A 21,499-nucleotide genomic window follows, 5' to 3' on the forward strand; every position below is an offset into this window, starting at 1 on the left:
TGAATACTGATTTGTTTGGAGTCTTGTAAATTTTTATTTCAATGGTATTTTTTAGCTTGTTTTAATTTTTGTACTGATTGTGTTGATCACTGCTTATCTTACGGATCATTTCTTTTAAGAGTATTTCTCAGGTCTCCCAGGAGTATTTTCAAGGCTGGATTTTATTGCAAAATTATGTTAAAGATGCACAATGCACTGTGCTAAAACGACTGTTTCCCCCCTCCTTTATACATTATAGAGTCTATCTCTACTTTGTATTGCTTTTCCTTTGAAAAATGTTAAAATAATGCCTGAAAGGTTTTAGGGAGAGTGAAAAGTACACAGAGTTATTATTTGGGACAGCACTGGGGAGCAGTAAAAATGGAATTTCTCTTAAAAGAGAACCTTGATTTAATAGAACATCCTGCTTTAGCTTTAAAAAGGTTATAGATGGAAAGCAAAAAAAAATTAAAAAATGCAGACTGTGTATGGAATGAATTATTATCCAAGATGCTTTAAGTTGTTAATATATGATTTATGGGCCTACCTAATTTTGGAGATTAATGGCTCCCTATTTAATTTTTAGAATATGCTTGAATTGCTGGAAGAAATGCCAAATGGAGTTCCACCTGAAAAAGTAAAAAGTTACATCTATCAGTTAATAAAAGCTATTCACTGGTGCCATAAGAATGACATTGTTCATAGAGGTAAGTATGGAATTTTTGAACTGGAAGATATTAAAACAAAAAGTTAACAGAATATTTCACATAATACTGTCAATAAGAATATTTTCATAGGCACTGACATTCCATTTAAATTAAATACAGTTTGAAAATATGGGATATGAGACATTTTTGTCTTCCAAGGCTCCTTTTGCATCACCAAAAGGGTGGACAGAAAATTTATTTGGGTATTATGGTGAGATCTCTGTGTTTGTATAACCATATCCACTCTCAGCTGTAGAAATATACAGTGATGAAAAGAACTCAGCAGATGCAAACTTTAAAGCTTACTTGGGGGCAGGGGGAGACCCTCTCCCTTGCCTTTTCGTCCTGTAGGTAGATCAGGTAACATGGAACAAACCCAGAATCTAGCTTGAGAAATGGCCCCTCAGTCACTGACCCCAGCATCAACAGTCACGCTCATTCCCATCCCCAGTCTATCTTCACCTCCTGATTTTCCCCCCAGCTGTTACTGAGAAGTGCCCAGTGTTGCAGGTTGCAGGCATGATCAACCTGGCATGAAAGGCCGTGATTATACTTCCATAAACTTTTATTTTGTCCTTTATTTCCGTGAGGTGGGTAGTTTGTAGTAATAAAAGGGAAATTACTTTCTCAGTACCATCTTTAACTCTATACCATTTATCTTCTGATAATCTCTCTTGCATTCCAGAGTTTTACAGTAATAGGACACAAATTAATATAATAATAAAGCTAAAAAGTGTTTATCAGAAAATCTTGCTATATCCACTTATCTGAATTATCAAGTAAATGAATATTACATTTTAATCGATCTATACAGACACACAAGGATACCACTTTTAAAATAGTCTTAACTTTAAGAATAACTTAAAGGTCTTGTGAAGAATGCCAACTCCTAATATTTCTAGAAAGAGACAGCTTGTGTTTAGCAGATACCTTCTCAAGGGTGGCATGGATAGATCTCTAAGTCAGCTGCCTATCTAGTGTCTAGGGTAAAATAACAGTCTATATTACAGCTCGAGGATATTTGCAAGAAACTGATTTAGCTGCATTTCCATGGTAATACTGTGATTATTAGCAATGGAAACCATGATAAAGAAATCTACAGTCCTGCTTTTCTTTCCCCATTTTCACCTCTACCATATGATATAGATGACTGGTACTCTAAAAATAGAATTGTGAGATGCTTCCCAAGAGGGGAATTAAACTGCATTTTCTGCATGTTTGCATTCCTCAGCTCCCACCACATCGTCAAAAGACCCATGGAAAAAATGAGAAATTTTATTTTGAGTCATTCAATTATAGCTTCAGTGTTAGACAGTCGTAATTGTGAACCACACAAGTTAGAAGTATGTAAATACAGAAATTATATAGAAAACCATTACAGAAAATGTATCTTTTACGTATTTTGTCTCCAGTAAATATAATGGTATCTACTTCCTCTCATATGTGTTTTTAAGGTATCTTGTATAGGTGTGAGCATTTTATAGTCTATCTTCAGAAATTTGTGTTGTTAGTATTTTATAAAGTAAAAATAGTTCCTTGAAATGTGATGGCCTAGATTTAATCATTCTTAAATTCCTCTCAGATGCAATTAATGTCTTTAAGATTTAAAGAGAAAAAAACGTTTTTGAAATTGTGGCCTGCACATTTCTCAAAAAGAAATTAGTCAAAACTTTTATGTACCAGCATAGAATGTGTTACTCTGCTCTTGCCGCCACAGGTTTCCTTTCAAATAACTGGATATTTCTAGTTAGGTGCTATTATAGTGATCTAATGTCAATCAGCAGTTTGTGGGGCATTTTTTAATAATTGTTTTTTAATCTTGATATTCTAGATATAAAGCCAGAAAATCTCTTAATCAGCCACAATGACGTTTTGAAACTGTGTGACTTTGGTAAGTTAAAAAGAAATTAAGCCCTTTAAGTATAGTAGTCCTCCCTTATCCACAGTTTCACTTTCTGAGGTTTCAGTTAGCCATGGTCAACCGAGGTCCAAAATATTAAATGGAAAATTCCAGAAATAAACAATTTATAAGTTTTAAATTGTGTGGTGAAATCTCACGCCTTCCTGCCTTCCTGCTCTGTCCCACCCGGGGTGTGAATCACTTAGTATCTGTCTCAGTTAATCAGATGGACTTCAAGGTATCCTAGTGCTTGGGTTCAAGTAACCCGTATTTTACCTAATAATGGCCCGAAGTACAGAGAAGCCATAAAATGCTTTTAAGTAAAAAGGTGTGTGTGTGTGTGTGTGTAACACAGCATATAGGGTTCAGTACTGTCTTCTGTTTCTGGCATTCACTGGAGTGATCTTGGAATGTAGCCTCCATCATAAAGGAGGAGGGGGTGACTGTACAGAATTAATTTAGGTAGCTTTTAAAGGCATATTAAAAGTATTTTTTATGTTTTGACTTAAAGTAGCACAGGAATATTCTATTGCGTCATATGTTGCAAAGTTGATTGCTAGAAGAGTACTCTCTTTTGTCTACATAATCTATTTTGTATATTTTCTATATTTACTATTTTTAAAAATTCATCAAAGGAAATACATACATACATATTCATAAGCCTGACATTTAATGACTGGAAAAATAATTTCTAGGAAACATGTGGCCTTCTGGTTTGAGTAGGATAAAAAATTTTTTTTTGTGATATTTTAAATGTTTATAGAAATTGTTTCAAGCATAATCATAAACACTAAAAATATGCCTATGTAATAAATATACACATGTGTATGGTAGATATGCAAAAGTTATATATATATCTCTAAGGTCAAAAGATATTTTAGAACAATTCCATTCTCTTTAAATAAATGTTCCATGAATGAGATTAGTAAGTGGTGAATAATATTCTAGCTCCTGGTTGAATGTGTAAGGAAGTTTTTGAGTTGTATTCTGTTCTAGTAGAAAATTGTGTATTGTTTCCCATATATAAAACTCTGTATTAAGCACTCTTAAACATTTAAATTTATATGTTCAGTATAGTTTTAAAACTGTAATGTTTTTAAATCATGAGTCACTTTTTTAAACTATACTTTTGTGTAATCCATATGCTGAAAAATAACGACTTTTTTTAAATGATGTTTTTCCAGATATTCAAATGTAATCACAAATGCGATGTAAATGTCCACATATAGATGGGAATACATCTCTTTTCATAAATGAAAGTTAGATTAGTACTTAGGAGATGGGGCAGAAGAAAGAAATGGAAGCATTCTAAGAATTCACTTTAGAATGACTGATTCTGTCCAGTATAGCAATTAGAAGCGCATGTAGCTGTTTTCACTCATTGTTTTCAAAGAATTTGAATATTACAGACCTGCTTGCTTGAGGAAAACTTTTCCAGCCCTTAATTTTCTTCATACTTTATGATAAATATTGCAAATATTCCTGCTATATCTACTAAGCATCTTAAGAAGTTCTTAGGTGAATAAAAAGAAAATAATGAACGCTGTATTTAAAAGATTTTGATCTTGGCATTTTTAGCATTTCCTAAGCATATGGTTTTCAGGAGTGATAGCTATTCTTGACTTCTTATCCATCACATGTTTACCACCAAGTACTGAGACTTCATTCACCTCTTAGACCCTTTACCACATATGCATCTGTATGAGTGGATGATCTGCTTAAGCGCCAAAGTTACTGAAATTTGTTTGTAAAGCAAGTTAGAAATATAAAAGATGTCTATAGAATGGTTAATAATAGGAAAAGAATATCCCTGCTCTAGCATCATTTAAAGAAAAGACTATTTTAAATGGTCAGGAAGTTCCGTGTGGCAGCACCGTGCAGCGTTCTGTGCCTTGGCCACCCCAGTGACAATGTCCTAATTGCTTTCACTCCCAGAGTCTGTAGCTCCTTTGTTTAGCGTGAAGAACCCCATTCAAAACAAACATTTCTTCAAACTGTGTCTTACAAAGAAGTATTGATGAACTGAAGTTAAGGTTTTTTGTTTTTTTTGCTGCGATTGTTTTTATTTTTTACCGTTCCATTTTAAGAAACACTATTTTCCACTCTTCAAACCTGACATACACCTCGATTTTTACCCCTAATTTTAATCGTTCTGCTTCTCTATAACCATTCACAATGAATCCATATTGCTTTTGGTGAGTCACATGGGAAAATAATTTACCCGCTGGTTTATTTTGTGACCCTAAAACCTTTTGAAAGGGTTTTTGGGGTAAATAGTAATGGAGTCTATAAAATTTCTCTAATCTGCTTCTTAGTCACATTAGGACATGAAAATAATTTTGGCCTGCTTTGTTGCCATCATTGCCAACCGTTAGTTGTTTATGTAATGACTTGAACTGATCAGCTAAATCCCACATAACAGAATATGATGACCGTTTATGATAATGTTAGTTTAGCTTTGACTTATGGCTCTTGTGGGACTTCATTTTGTTCCTAAGATTTGCATTTATTGGGAGAACTAATTTAAAAATATACTCCGTATTTAAGGCCATGCCACCTTGAACAAGCCCGATCTCATCTGATCTCGGAAGCTAAGCAGGGTCGGGCCTGGTTAGTACTTGGATGGGAGACCACCTAGAAAGACCAGGTGCTGTAAGCGTAAAAAATAAAAAAAATAAGGGATTGTAAACTGACAAGGTCCTTGCAATCTGTGAGATCAACCAAGGGTTGCCTCGCCTAAAAAACAAATCAAATAAATAAATAATAAAAGAATAAAAGAATGAAAGTAAAAAATGCTCTGAATGCTTATAAAAGCAGGTGATGATTTCAAAAACATGGATTTCTTTAGCATAGGGTAGACTGGTTTTTTAGTGAATACATATTTTAATCGACATATGAACAGTGACCTTACTTTTTAAAATAACAAAAAAACTATTAATAAACAGCCCATCAATACCAGTCATGTTCTTTTTTATGTTCCTTTAAAATATTGTTAGCCCTGAAATATTTTGCCAACATGAAATCGTTATTTCTTTTTCAAAGTTACACCTTTCGGCTTTGCTGTCTTTCAGGTTTTGCTCGGAATCTGTCAGAAGGCAATAATGCTAATTATACAGAATATGTGGCCACCAGGTGGTATCGGTCCCCAGAACTCTTACTTGGGTGAGTCACCTTCCCCCAGTAGAATGACGTACATATATATATCTGCTGATCCTAATCATTAGCTCTGGGGTCATGTATGGAAGATAAGAACTTCCGTTAAATGCCAGCTACCTGTTACCTAGCCCAGTGTAACAAACGATCCGCAAACTTAATGGCATAAAACAAACGCCGTTTTATTGCTCATAATTCTGGCTGCCAGTGATTTAGGGGAGTCAGCAGTTTGAGTTCAGCTGGATAGTTCTGCTGGTCTCCACTGGAGTTGCTTATGTAGGTATAGTCTGTGGGCCATCTGGAAGCTAGTTGATTTATGGGGCCTCAGTTGGGACAGACCATCTCTGTTTCGTGGGGACTCATCCTCCTCTTGGCTAGTCCACGTTTCTTTGTGTAATAACAAGAAAACTTCCTGCAGCATAAGTGGTTTTCAGTCCTCTGTTTGGATGGCTTTTGTGTCATTGGCCAAAGCACAATATGTGGCCAAGCCCTTATTCAAGGGATAGAGAGATAAACTCCAACTGTTGATGAGAGGAGTGGCAAAGTCACATTACCAAGTGGCAGATGTGCAGAAATGGGGCGATTATTGCCACCGTCTTTGTTAATAATCACCTACATTAAGAATGGGGATGTCCACAGAGTTTGTTTTTGTCAGTGGTTCTTTTTCTGTGTGTACCTCTCTCTGGACTCACTGGGATGCATAGTGCATTTTCTTTTGTGAGGGATTGTAAATTTCCTGGATACTGTTTGCCAAGGAAGAAATTAGTATAAATTAGATCATTCATAGAACCCCAACTGAGGATTCAAGTGTGGTAGAAGGACTCAGTATATGGTTTTGTCTATAAGACGGCCAGTATTTTGTCTATAAGATTGTCTATGAGATAATTCTGGGGACAGCCTTATTGTAAAAGGTCAGAGGATTTGCCCCCTACTGATAACTATCAGAAAACTGGTTATATGTGGGAGCTACCAAAAGTAGAGGGGGCTCCAACTAATTTTGATCCAAATTGAATATTGCTAATTAATAATTGCAAGTGTTACTTGAAGAACCTTATTATTTGTGTAAAAATCCCATTGATATCAGTTGATATTTGGTTAACATTAAGAATTTATATTTTTCTACATTCTCAAGACTTTATCTTTGATATTCAAAATAGTTCCAGCTGTATAAATTATTCAAATCAGTTGACAGAAGAAAAATAATGTGTAGTGGGTATGTGGAGATATTTCTTAGGTTTTTTTTATCTAGCACAAGTTTTTTCTCTCATATAAGTATTAAAGAAGGATTAGTATCTTTCCCTCCCCAACAAGCTTCCTCAGAAAAACTACTTGATGTTTCCTAATATGGTTCTTGGGTTTTGGAGAAGGAAATGAGATAAATAAAATATTGACTTATTGTTCAGTGATTTATTGTCCTAGAAAACTACTCTGTATAGTGTTAATAGTGCTTTAATTTTAAGAATGTGTTAAAAGTTTTCTATTACTACTATATGGTATTCTAGAATTTTCTCCCATTTTCAGATATTTTATTTTGGCTTTCCCTTAAAGCTTGGCATATTTATGTTTGAAACTAAAGAAAATATGGTTTGTTAATCTGCTACATATAATTCGACTTAAGGCATTAGATATTGAGGTATTTGTATAATATTTTGAGGACAATACCTAGATTTTTGTGTATAGCCTCCATTTTTTAATAACAGTAACATCCTCAAATCCTCTGGTAAATAAATTCAGATCCTAGAAGAGAGTTAAATCCCTAAGTAAATGGGAAAAAAATGCTTTGAGGGGAATAGCTATCATAAAGCCCCATATATAGGGTACAGATAGATTTAGGTGAATAATACAGTAGTACATAGCACAATCTTAGTTATTTAAAATTGTAACTGCAATCAGAGGTTAAATAATATTCACTGTTGTTTAAGAAGAAATATAAGTCAGTAGCACATTTTAATAGACTGAATTCAAAAAATGGATAAGATGTAACTTTTGACATTTAGAGAGCTAAAGGACAATTTCCTAGAGAATGAATTTCTTGGGAGCATTTCATTCCCCAAGTGAGGCATTATCAGACGTGCGCACTGTATTAAGGTTTATTAAGCCATTCATGTTCAAAATATACTCGGATGCGAATAGATTTCAACTTAGTGTATGTTTTCTAAATTGGTATTAAACTGTTGGTTTTATTAGCATAGATTTATTCACTTAGGTTCTGAATTTTTACTTGGCTATCCATAATTCCTTTTTTTATTCTCGCTTTTTTCCACATGGTACTTTTTAATTCCTTAAATACACAAATGTACTTTAAATCATGAATCTGTTCAAAATAATGTGAAAATTACTTCTTCAGTTGCCAAGATAATCTTTCCCTTTGCTTTTCAGAGCACCCTATGGAAAGTCTGTAGATATGTGGTCAGTGGGCTGTATTCTTGGAGAGCTTAGTGACGGACAGCCTTTATTTCCTGGAGAAAGCGAAATTGACCAACTTTTTACTATTCAGAAGGTGCTAGGACCACTTCCATCTGAGCAGATGAAGCTCTTCTACAGTAATCCTCGTTTCCATGGGCTCCGGGTAAGAGGCTTTGCTAAAACCCAAAATAGAATCACTACAGCAGTATTTAAATCTTTGTTCATTACACAATGGAATGCTAAGCTGTTCCCTTTCCCATTACAATGTTTATAATCCCCATTATAATATTTTATTTTTTGACTCTTACATAGTATTTGTGAATTTTAAAAAGTGGTCTGATTTGAAAGTGGGAGCTGCTAATGTTTTTCCTAATTTGAAAGTTTCGATTTTTTTCCCAGTCTTTTCTAGTATATACGTTATTATATTCTAAACTTTGGTTGTTTCAGACTATTTCTTTCTCCAAAAAGCATCCCCAAAAGATATAAAGATGTATAAATGTCTGTTGCTTATTTGAGCAAACATATTTGTAGTAATTTGAGGAAGACTATGAATACTCGCATCCTGCAGATTTAAAGGTGCTGTTCTAGCAGCTATTTCTTGTTCGTCTGTTGATGTGAAACATCAAATCATCTTTTCAAACTAGCATGTTGTCTTGGGAAGCCTTTTCTAGACTTGGTAATTTTGTACGAAACTTGTTTTCAGAGAATATACTAAAAAAATCTTAAAATATAAACTTTCCCCAAATGAGGGACAACCAGCTTGCATAGGTATCTTATTGGAGTGGCCAGTTATAGGCCGTTTCTTCCATCTACCCCAAAAGCTACTTCCATCCACCCCTGTTTGGGCCAACATGCCAATTGGTGGCCATTGTGGGAACTATAAAATAAGCTCACCACCACTTCCTTTCTTACTCTTAAATGTATAATTTTCAAACTATGTTTTCTTGACATTTGCAAAGAACTTCATTTCCTCCTCTCGCTTTCTGGACCTCGGTTCATTTCACTTTGAAGAGCAGCCCTTCCCTCATGTGAGTACCCAGCACAGTATCCGCTCCTGAATGTGGAAGAAACAAGTGAACCGAAGTACATACAGTTTCTGGCTCATCTCCTTCCAGCTTTCTCTCTCTTCTGAATCTGAGTTACCCCTGACAATTTCTCTCATCTCCTTTTAATTTTTCTTTTTTTAAGTAAAAATGAGCCAAATCACGATCATTAATTAGGGTGCAAATTGTTCAACAGTTATTGAGCATTTGTCATACTAGATGCCGAAAACGTGACAATAGGATTCACCCTCACTCTAGCAGAAAGGAAAATCTGTTCAGAACTAAAGTTAATCATAATTCACAAATTCCTGTTTTACTAATCTCAGCTCATACCTGTCTCCATTCCCCTCCCTCTCCAAACTCTTACCACACTTGCCTTTCTATATCTGTGACTTTCATAAACGTTCCAGGGTTTTTTCCAACTTCATGGATTTGGGACTTGGCGACTTGACCACTGACCCCTTATTCTGGAAATCTCGGCTCCAAGAATGCCCCCTCTCTGTGACCCCCACAACATACCATTCCTACCTCCTTCCTGTTATCTTCCATTGCGCCCTTTTTTCCATCAAAGCACCGATACTGATCATAGTATGTAATTACTTTACATGTTTACTTGTTAGTTTTTAACTGCCTGGTTCTCAGCCACTAGAATTGAAGCTACCCAAGGGAAGAAACCATCTCTTTTATCACTATTTCCAGCATCTAACAGAGCCCACCCAGCACATCTACTGGGACTCAGTGAATATTCGAATGACCACTCAAGCCAGCCTGTGTTGTTCTTACTCAAGCTCAACTGTGTTTCCCTTTTCTCCATCTCTAATGCTTTCACTCTTAGCACCTTTTATCTGAACTATTGACAACTGCTCTCAAACTGATCTTTCCAACTTTCTCTCTTCACTTCAGTCTTTACACATTGACTTAAGTATGCTCTTCCCTCAAACTGCACATTTAAGTCTATTTTCTTTGCGTTTAAAGCCCCTGCAGGATCTCCAATTAAGTTTCAACTCCTTAGGGTAGTAGCAGTAAGAGCCCCTTGCGCCGAGCCCCCCAACCTTGTCTTCTCCCTTGTCCCATCCCCCTAACCTTATGTTCTCCCTTGTCCCATCCCCTCCTCCTACTCTGCAGCCACGTGGACCTTCTCACCATCTCCTTCACATGTTGCTTCTATAGTGCTGTATTTTCATTCCTATAATTCTCCCAGCCCTCACCCCAGTTCCTAGACAGCTCTTGCTCCTCCCTCCCTCAGACTCATGTCAATGTCCTCCCTCCGAGAAGCCCTTCTAGACTCCAAGAGAATCGATAGTTCCCCCTTCTGTGTTCCTATAGCTCTAGGGTCATCTCTCTTGTCGCACTCTCTACAGTCTCTTTTAATAGCTGTTTGCAAAATCTGTATCCTCACTGGACTAACAAATTCTGTGAGGAAATAAACTATCATGTTCACCATTATATTTGCAGCACACCTAGAATAGTGCCCACTATGTTGAATGGTATTAAATGATTGAGTATCTGACCTCAGGATTTTAACACTAAGTGCTGGAACATCAAGCTTGGCCTGCTGACTGCCTTGCTCTTTGCCTGGTTAAAGAGGATCTATGCTGGATTCGCTGGAGTGAGTGTAAACAGATCTGTCATGGTACCTGGCTGCTTAATAACTTACAGATTAGCTGAAGAGTTAAAATTGTGCATGAAATGATTAGGAAACAATTCAGTTTATAATAAAGCATGGTATAATAAAGTACCACATTCTTAACTGCATTACACTCATACATCTCAGCATGGTTGAGACCATAAGAGTGTGAAACATTCTGGAAAGTTAGAAATCATATTTGGCTGGATTCACTAGAGAACCATTTGTGGAGGATTTGAAATCTGAAATGGATATTGAAGAGTGAGTAGCTTTTGGGTTAGACAGGCCGCATGAAGGTTATCTTTTCCTCATTTGTCCCGTTCGTTCACAGACCTCACTGTGCAGTATTATCTGTAAAATGCTAGAGAGCATACGGTGCTGCTGCTTATAAATAACCTTCTGAGAAACGGCTGTTTTCGACACTTTGATTTTCATAGACCTTAATATTTTTACATTTTAGTTTGAATGTGTTTCTGGTGTTTTAACTAAATTAGTTTAACCTTTTTGGAAGTTTAACATCTTTTGATGAAAAGTCTTTAGCATTTTACTTGAGAATGCCTGTGACAGATAGTTAAGCACATAGGGTGTGTAACCTACAACTGCTGTGACACATGGCCTCACCAATAACCAGTTCAGTGTTGTTTGTGTTTTGATTCAGTTATGTAGAGATTAGAAAATAAACAAGATGTTGCTCTAGTGGTGTGCATCATTTTCAAAAAGGAACAATTGCTGTCCATAGTATAGGGCATAGATTCTGGAGTTAGACCGCTGAGGTTCAGAACCTGGCTCCATATTTACTACTAAAACGACCTTAGACAAGTTTCTTATGTCTGTTTCTTCACGTATAAAATGATGTTACAGAAGTTCCGCCTGATAGGGTCGTTAAGATTAAATGCTACATCTCAGATGCCCAAACCAGGGCTTGACACATAGTAAGTGCTCAGTAAAGAGGCCACTCTCATTGTATGACACTGGCCAAAGAGATGAAGGAAGGGAGAAAAAAAACCCCTACTGATTGGGATATGCTTTAAACTTCTATGCTTGAGTTTTGGTAATTTGTTGAATTATCTAATATTAGGATGGTAGCTTTCATTCAAACGCACATAAATTAATTTTTTTAAGTTAGGCGCTTGCTTAGTCATTTTTTATCATAATATTTCTAATACATTTTGACTTTCAGCATTAATTTTCTTATCAAGGAAATGTTTTACTTCTAAAGGGAAAAAAAAAAGGAAGGGGTATCTGGTAACCTCAGATAGGCCTCATAAGCAAAATATTCATTAAAATGTCTTAATATAGAGTCTTTTATCATGGTATGACAAGCAGCTCTCTCTCTGGGCTGGTATTTAATGCTCTGACAGCACCTGGAGGAACCTCTGTTCCTCTTAGGAGAGATGCCTAGGTTTGGAATGAGTGTAGCTTTTGGGCCACAGATTTGGGGGCAAATACTAGTTCTTCTGCTTTTTTAATTGTATGACTTGCTTTGGACTAGTTATTTGAACTTTCTAATTATCACCTTCCTCATCTTGAAAGAAGAATCATTGCTGAAATGCCTCATATAGCATCACTTTCCCCAGAAATCAGTTTTAGGTTATTGCTTGTGTGTCTGTGTTAAGCTCGTGGTGGTAGTCCTTCTACTGCCTCTGTCTGGAAGGTGCTGTCCTACTTTTATTGGTTCTTACATTTTTCTCATCTTTCAAAACCTAGTTCAAATATTATCTATGGATTCTTTCTTCTACAGCCGCAAACCACCTTGGTCTCCTTCCTCTGAGCTTCAAGTAAAATTTATGGCTGCGTAATTTAGTACTGATTGCTTTTCCAGCCTGACTGTGAAGTCCTTGAGTTCAAGGTTTAGGTCTTACCCAGATTCTCTCTCTCCCACCGTACCTGGCAGTGTGGTCTGAGGTCATAATCACTCCCTTAAATTCCTTGTCTGAATTTTTCCACATAACTGGCCCTCCCATCCACTTATTTAGCAGTATAGGGAATTCAGTACTTTAAAATGCTCTTATGTTGGTGTAAAAGAAATAGATATTAAAAGCAGAGTAGCCCTCTCATTGGGAGGGGATTTCATGGCATTGGGCTGATACTTCACCATCCGCTTAGATATTGTGAAATGGCAGAGGGAAGGACAGAGTATATAAATAAACTTGACCTCTTCCCCTCATTTTATTTAAAAGTGCATTTATTAATTTAGGAGCCTGTTTGCCTTCTGTTTCAACTTACATAAAGGAAGGAATTGAAAGCAGGTCAGTAAAACAGTGTATTAAAAGTGATAATAGAATGTATGTCTGAATTTACTATTTCTACTGTGGACTTTCAGGTACTGGCCTCTCTGCCTTTTTTCTTTTTAAATTCTCTAATTTTCAGGAGTAAATGATATGTTATTGTGAAAAAGACTTAAGGATTGTATAAGTGGACAAATTCTGTATAAGCCATATTATAATGGAATTATCTATATAAGCAGACAGCACTGTATAAAATATATAAATACAGTTTCAAATTTTTATATTTTGGTTTATTTTACATGCTTCACTATTGTCCGACTAGAGATTTAAGTATCATCTTTCACCTGTGACTTTTCCTGCTATTTAATACGCAGTTCTATCAATCCATACTTCAAATACATAGACACCAAAAATAATATCCATATAAAGTAAATTTGACTTTGATTGGCACCAGGACAATATCCATCTGCTGCCTCCTCCAGCACTCAAGCTTATGCGCACACGTACCCTTCTCCACGTGCTAACACTCCTGTCATTTCGCCCTTACAGTTTCCAGCTGTCAACCATCCTCAGTCATTAGAGAGAAGATACCTTGGAATTTTAAACAGCATTTTACTTGACTTAATGAAGGTGGGACAAATTGATGTTGTCTGTGTAAAATGTCTTCTGTTAATGGTAAATAACGGGGGACTGTGTTAAAAGGCATGTCATGTATTTAAAATTGTAGCAGTACCTGGTAACATTCCATCTAGACAGGACTATGAGATACCTATATTACATTCCTAAAATGGACAGGATAAATTAAATATAAATAATTAGAAATAATTACATTTATTCAGCACTCAAGAGCTGCTCAGGCTTAAGGTATTAAAACAAATCTTAAAATGAATGTTGAAAGAAGAGATTCGAACATTTTTTGCAGGATATTCAGAGCCTCTCATAAGATTATTTTACCAGTGAACCTAATTCTGCTTTTTTCATAATTTGGCCTCTTCTCTCCCAGATGGATGGCTCATTCCGACTCTCTCTTTTTTTTTAAACATAGATACTTGACAGTACTGCTTCTGTCATGCCTGAGTGTTCCTCCTGTTGCTAGTGTCCCTGTCCAGTAGGCCTTCCTGCTCTGGACTACTTAGAAACATTCTCGCAGTTTTTTATTGATGTTTTTTTTTTCCCCGAGTAGACAGTGAGTCAGCCCCTTGAGTGAGAACTATTTTTCTTTTCATATTTCTCCAGCTTTCATTGCAATCAGCCAGTGTATAAGCAAACAAGTGCTGATTTTTTGATAGTAGGTCTTTAAACAAACACTTGTTAATAGATCATGTTTGTTTTATGCCTATTCAGACAATCATCAAAATCAGAGGAGGTTACACTGTACACAGAGCCTTTAAAGGCATACTTAGCACAGTTGGAAATTGCGGAGCAGTGCTCTCAGAACTTTGCTGTGCTTTAAACTATGTTAATCTATGTTCCAAGGAACACTGTGTAAATAGGTGTAGGGTCAGACGTGGGGGAGAGGGGTGTGACCTTAGGAAAAGGCCACATAGCATAACACCTTTTGTAGAGATTCACAATATTTATTAACGTATAATAGCATTCAGAAATTCTACAGAAAAGAAGCATTTCTGTCTCATTCAACATTTCTCAAATTAAATACAGAATACGTTTTTAAAAAAAAAAACTGCAGCACTACTATTCTTCTAAACACAGATTGCAAGATGCTATTTAAAAAAGAACCCTCAAGGCTCATTCAGATTAATTAGGCATAAATTATCTGTTAAATCAGTTGGGTTTTGTCAATATGTTCTTTCACGCAATCAATATTTATCAGGGTCTTAATTATTTGGTAACTTTTAAAATGTAAATAGAATAAAGTAAAAGAACTGAATTGAATTGCAATTTCATGTTTTCTGCCTTCTGTCTTTTTTTAGTTAAAAATATTTGAACTTGTCAAATATTTGGTTGCAGAAGGAAATTTAACTTTGGTGAACACAAAATGCAATATACATAGACATATTATTGAATTGTACCCTTGAAACTTATTTGATTTTATTAACCAATGTCACCTAAATAATTTTAATAAAGAAAAATAATTGAACTTTTTTGTTAAGTCATTACCAAATGTAATTACCAAGCATCAATGTGATAGCCGGTAAAATCTAGCACAGATAAAAGTACAAAGAAAACCTGAATCTTTCTGCGTTCATATCAGTTTGAAAGTTAAACAGTCGAATTCTTATTCATTTAATATATTTACCCTCAAAATTCTTTAACATTAAAGAACAATTTCTATCAAATATATATTCATAAGGTATATAAACTCTGTGATTATCTCAGTTAATTTTTATAATGTAGGCGTATCTCTGTAACCCCAGCCAAATTGCGATATGAAAAATTATTAATACCCCAGAAGCCTCCTCATGATCCCCACCCAAACTCTACACCCCACTGTTCCCTAACTCCTGGAAACCACAATTCTGTCTTCTGTCACCAAAGATTAATATCGCCTTGTTATTATTGAATGTTAATATATAGAATTATTCCTTTTGTCTTTTAGTTATTTTTGAAAATAAATTTGAAAAGTAACATGCCATTTATCCTTTCGTGAAGAAATATATTTTCTATCCCATCTCCCTAAAGCAGATTTGATAATTTTATAAGTATATAAGTATCTAAAATGGCTATTTCATTCTGCATGTGTTCACGCGTCAGCCATTTTAGATGGGATACAAGTCTTCAGAATTAATCCAAGCCCCTAATAACTTCAAGAATGGCCACTATAATTACATGGGTTCCCTTTTAGTTAAAAAATAATAAAAAATTTTTCCCCCAACAACACTGAATTTTGAAACTATTTACTTTGTAAGTTTTATGCTTTCCTTATAATGACCTCATCCTTCCAAATAACTTGAAAATTAACAGCTGCATTCATAAATAAAAAAATTGTTCTCTGTGTGTGCATTAATTTCTACTGTTGATAATCTTAAAGTAAAATAGTACTTTAATGCTGCTAAATATTTGGCTTCTGAAAGATCACATGTACTTCTAACTTAAAATACTATTCAGAGGCCACTTTGCTTAGTTTCAACTAGTATCATACAGTTGAAACCATTTTGATGTCTACTGCTTTAACTGCCAGTGAGACCAAAATCATTTTTAAATACCTCCATAGTTTTTGTTTTCTAATGAGGAAGAAGAAAGAATTGAAGTAATTTTAGATGTTTGCCTGAGTCAACATGAATGTAAATACATTTGCATGTAAGCAGTGGGTTGGGTCTCTGGAATCTTCTGACCTAAAGTGAATATTTCAGTATACAATAGGATCAGAATTCAAATTTTCTGTGATGCTGGGTTGTAGGTGGTTGTCTAAAATTGGATTCCGGCTTATGAACGGAAATCTAGGTTTACTCCAAGTGTTCAACACTGGATCACACGGAGATTAACTGTCAACAAAACCAATGAAAGTGAGATAGAGATGGATTTGGGAACACTAGAATTTTACCCTTTGTCCTTTCTCTGAAGGAAAGTGCCTGTCACTCAAAGAGAAAAGTTTAGTTTAGTATGCTTTATTGAGTTGTGTTAGGTTATGTGGGATACGTTTCTTTATATATTTGTTTAACTTGTCAATAAAACCAATTCATTTTAATAATGAGTCCCCTTTTAAAACCTGGTCCAATTACGAGTAAGAAAAATATTATTAGAAGAAAAGATTTTAGTTCGTTAAAAATCTAATATGTGCTACATAAAAGGGTTACTTACTACCTTATTGAATAAAGAGCACTCACAAATAAATACAAGTAGAAAAATAAGAAAAGAAATATAAGTAACCAATAAATATAAAAATATCCAACCTTACTAGTAATCAAAGATAAGAATTAAAACAGCTGGAGATACCATTTTTAAGACGTCTAATTTATAAGTACTAAAAAGAATGATAATGCCTATCGTTGATGAGGGTGCTAGGAAATTGGTAGAATCTGAGTTGCTGAGAGGAGTATCATTTGAGACAAACTTCCTAGGGGATAATTTGGCAACACAGAAAATAATCTTTAAAATTTGCATACCTGCTAGTTCCATCACTAGTAGTCTGTCCTATAAAGGAATCGTGGATGTATGCAGATTTCATTTGCTCATCACAGCATGAATTATAATAGTGAAAATTGGCAGCCATCTAAATGTCCAACAGGAGATCGGTTAAATAGATCATGGTATATCCATAGCACAAACTTTCTCCATAGTCATTTGAAAACATACTGTCAAGTTATTTGTTGCTGTAGCATTATTCATAATAATAAAAGAAGGGCAAGAACCAAAATGTTTATCATTAAGGAATTGCTAAAAACAACCTAAGGTACATCCATGGAGTCGAAGGTCTTTACTGGTACAGAATGATCTCTTAAGAGCTAATGTCCAGTGGAAAGAAAACTAAGTGCAGACCATTGTGTGTATGCTACTATTTGGGTAAAACAAAAGGAGCAGATAGAGGTATGTATGGAGTATCTATGGAAGGATGCACTAGAAACTGATAACATGGCTGCCTGCAGAGAGGAGTACGGGGAAAGGTAAAGAATGTATATTCTTTCATGTGAATATATACTTTTCCAAAAAATATTTAGAATGTTGAAATTATATTATAAAAATGTTTTTGATTAGTGAAAATGAAAAGTACAGGATACAAAGCTTAAGTGTATATATATATATAACATGAGCCAGATTTTATAAAAGAAAATGTGTATATATGATATTCAAAAACGTGCTGGGCAGGAACATCCCCAGAAGACAATGGCAAGATTATGCGCGATTTAGATAGTCCTTAAAAAAAAAAAAAGTGTGGGTTTTTTTTTAGACTGTGTTTGCTAAATGTTCTGCAATGACCATGCATTTCTTTTATAAGAAAAGGAAATAAGGTTTTTTATTACAGTTAAATTTTGATTTGATTTTATAATGTTCTTTCCAATCCTAACTTTATTTCCTAAGAATTTACTGAAGTTGGATCCAGCTGACAGATATTTAACAGAACAGTGTTTGAATCACCCAACATTTCAAACGCAGAGACTTTTGGATCGCTCGCCTTCAAGGTCAGCAAAAAGAAAACCTTACCATGTGGAAAGCAGCACTTTATCTAATAGGTAAATATTCCCTTTTAAGGAAGTACAGATGCAGTGCTGGTCTCACAAGTAGGTGGAGGAGGTGGCTGCTTAAATGATGCAATTACAGAAAAGAAGGAAAGCCCTCTTTATTCAAAAATATCTTCCTTATGCTTATTACATGATTCAGAACCACAGTTTCAGAGTTGTGTGGGTCTTAAAGACTCTCTTATCTTTAACAAGTATATAGAAACCTATGCTTTCTCTGGGAAAGGTAGCATGGGTTAGCGACTAAGGAGGGGTGCTAGCCTCATGAGCTAGAAGATTCTATGCAGATTGGACCTAGGGGTGATGCCTGGGGGAAGAAGGGTGGGTGAGGGCGAGGGGATTTCTAGAGGGAGGAGAGGATACCAAACCCAGGTTTGTGGGGAGGCACTTAGGACAATCTTTGTAACTAAACCAAATAGGTCTGGCTGTATAGAAGGGTCATTCTTGTGTTTTTGTTGCTCTTGTCTTTTAATTATTGAGTTGAGAAGTTATTTTTTCATAAGAATAAGAATATGGAAATAGTCAAGTCAATTTGGAAGAGTGAATAAAATTGGTGCTTTTTAAAATAGATTTTTTCAGCATAATCCTTAAAAAAACCTCTATTTCCTATGGTGAGGCAGGGGGGACCTGTAAGGGATTGGACCGTGCAGTCAGGTTCTGTCTCCAGAACTGCCTTTCTCTGATTCTGCTGGCTGTATTTCCAGGAGGGCAGTGTGCTTGTCGCACGGGCTCCCTGTCTTCCTTCCTCTCCCAAGAAGCTAGTCTTGTCACTTAGACTGTGGGAGTCAGGAACTAGTTTCTCTCATCTACTATGAAAAGAGAAATAGAAAATAGTAATTCTTAATACGAAGCTTTTTTAATATACATTTTCTCCCATTTCCCCCCAATTTTCTCTCCATGTTGAATAGTTCTTAATCTCTTAATCTAATGGCGTTTTGAAAGTTTAATACTTGGTACTTTTTAGGTCTGCGAGTACATTCACAAGTTAGCAATAACCATTTATCCTATGTTTACTCTGCTTAACTACGATTGTTAAGCAGATTGATTTTACAGTTGTTCACTCTCTTCAAAATGATTAGTTTCCTCCCCGCCCCGCGCCCCCCCCCCCCCACAGTTTATAAACCATTCTTACCTGTTGTTTTCCAAGGAGGCCTGGGAGCAGATTCAAATTATTATTAACCAAGTTTGTATTCACTTTGTCGTCTGTTTGCATGAGGTCTTACACTACGTCAAGGAATAGTATTCATCATTTGGTTGCTCCTTTGCATTTAGGAGGCTCACATTATGCCTGTCTTCCCTGGGATCACTCTCAGTTTAGGTGCTCTTGTCTCCCTTTTGTTGTAGTTGTCACTTGACTTGTCCAGTTTACATTTGCAGAGAACAAGGATTCCAATGATATAAAGTTCAGCAGACCAACTTTTGATTCGTGCTATAGTGATTAGTGGTATAACCCATACCATGAAATAGGGCCTATGTATTCTTCCTCTGGTGACTCTCTTGAGCGAGGTCCCCAGTGGGGATCCGAGACTCTCCTTGGGAACCTTCTTTAAATCTGTTAAGAAGGATGTGTGTGATCAGGAGAATGTGCTTTGCTTGGGTCTTCCAAGAGTCCTCCCAAATCCCTTTTTGAAGCAGATGAGAACAGAAATCATAAATAAAGATTGCTGGAAGAATTAGTTTTTAGGTCTTGACACTATATTAAATATATTTTTAAAAAAGCCCTAAAGGGTTTATCTAGGAACGATGTTAGCTCAGTTTATATGTATCTGGAAACATCTTTTTCTCCACACTTACCTGTGGTGCATATTTCCTCCATGGGTGCCCTTCTTATTGTAGACAGTAATTCTCCACAGACTGTGGCTTCCTTGGACTTCCCAGCACCATTGTGGAGATGTTTGTGACACCTTATGTTGGCTACTAATCACACACTCTCCTGCCTAGTCCCCAGACACACTCAAACACCCTGTTTTCTGTCATCCAAGCTCACATCTCAGTAGGAAAGGCAGTGGTCCCTCGCGATATTTAGCCCCTGCGTGAGTCTCCACCAGACTCTTCGGAGGTTCTGCTCAGCTTGGACGCGCTGCGAGGGTGCTTCAGCCTGCCCTTCAGTGCCCTCTCACCACACTGAGAAGTGTTTCTAAGAGTTGCAGAAACTCTAGCAACCATCTTCACTCTCCTCTGTCCTTTTCTGGCCCTCTTTGGAACGTCAACATTTCACAATATCTGCACGTGTTATCTCTGCTATTATTCTTTCTAGGGCTGGAGTAGGAAGGGGAGGAAATACAGTTATGAGAGCCCAGGGGAGCCAGGCAGGAGGAGCCACCCCCAGGGATCTGTGTGATATGGAGGGACACAGCTCTTATTTGAGGCAGGGAACAGATGCCAGGAGGGACAGGGAAGACAGCCCCCAGCCCCTTGCAGTGCTCAGCCCAGCTGTGAGTTAGGCAGTCTGGGTGACACAGCTCCTGAGACCCAGGATGGGACAGAGAGGAGTAGAGAATGGATTAGGGGTTGGGCAAATGGGAAGAACCTACACACTTAGTTGCATGTATTTATGGGTGAGACTATTTGTCTGCCATTTTTGGGGTCTCAAAAGTTGCTAAGATATCTTAGTTACCAAGATGTAAGTTGACAAATGAGTCTAATGGTGAAACACTTGCCTTTTAGGATTATCCACATTGACCTGGGGATAGACTCTGTTGGCATCATTTAACAGAAAGTGAAACTTGCCTTTCATTATAATTTCTTTCTGGGACTGGGATTTGCCATTTAGTTAACTTGTATTTAAGCAACCTTATTTAATGCTGCAATTCTTGTGCCCCGACTGCGAGAGTTTATAGTAAGTGCCATTTAGGAGGCGGGGCTTTCCACACTACTACAGGCTTGCTTGATATCAGATACTTTTTAACACTCTGAAAGGCAGGAGGAGAGGAAAAAAGGGGGCTTTTGATTCCTGAGCAAGTGAATTCTCAGGGAAACCAAGAAGGCATAGTTTCACAGATTACCATTCTACAGGGGGAAAAAGTGACTTTTCTTCCATTTAGTGTGTGATGGGAACAAAACTCTCCCAAATCAAACCACCTTTAGCAAGAACAATAGTTGCAACAAAATTTTCTGAATGTATAGTAAAAAGGGAATTCTTTTTCATTTTAAAAATGTTCTCACCTATCTCAGACTACAATTTGGTCCTTTAAATAATTACAATAGAACAAAATGACCTTCCTGTGATGTCAGTTTCAGCTTTCAAATACAGGGCAAGGTTTTCCCCTGCATCTATATTTTGTGTTTTAAACCAAGTAGAAGAGGAAGCATGTGAGGTAG

General features: G+C 36.3%; 1 protein-coding gene and 1 pseudogene across 4 annotated transcripts in view; both read left to right on the forward strand.

The window, feature by feature from the left end:
- Positions 1-21,499, forward strand: part of CDKL5 (cyclin dependent kinase like 5) — a 146,355-nt gene that overhangs the window by 101,025 nt on the left and 23,831 nt on the right. For all 4 annotated transcript variants that reach the window (XM_036226435.1, XM_036226436.1, XM_016152779.2 and 1 more), the window contains exons 6-11: positions 566-686; positions 2,518-2,577; positions 5,658-5,748; positions 8,119-8,308; positions 13,593-13,673; positions 18,021-18,172. In XM_036226435.1, the coding sequence (XP_036082328.1) occupies positions 566-686; positions 2,518-2,577; positions 5,658-5,748; positions 8,119-8,308; positions 13,593-13,673; positions 18,021-18,172 (695 nt within the window). The remainder of the gene's footprint in view (positions 1-565; positions 687-2,517; positions 2,578-5,657; positions 5,749-8,118; positions 8,309-13,592; positions 13,674-18,020; positions 18,173-21,499) is intronic.
- LOC118608095 lies at positions 5,127-5,245 on the forward strand (annotated as a pseudogene).

The sequence above is a fragment of the Rousettus aegyptiacus genome, unplaced genomic scaffold (genome assembly GCF_014176215.1).
Source record: "Rousettus aegyptiacus isolate mRouAeg1 unplaced genomic scaffold, mRouAeg1.p scaffold_m13_p_9, whole genome shotgun sequence".
In the NCBI taxonomy this organism is placed as follows: domain Eukaryota; kingdom Metazoa; phylum Chordata; class Mammalia; order Chiroptera; family Pteropodidae; genus Rousettus; species Rousettus aegyptiacus.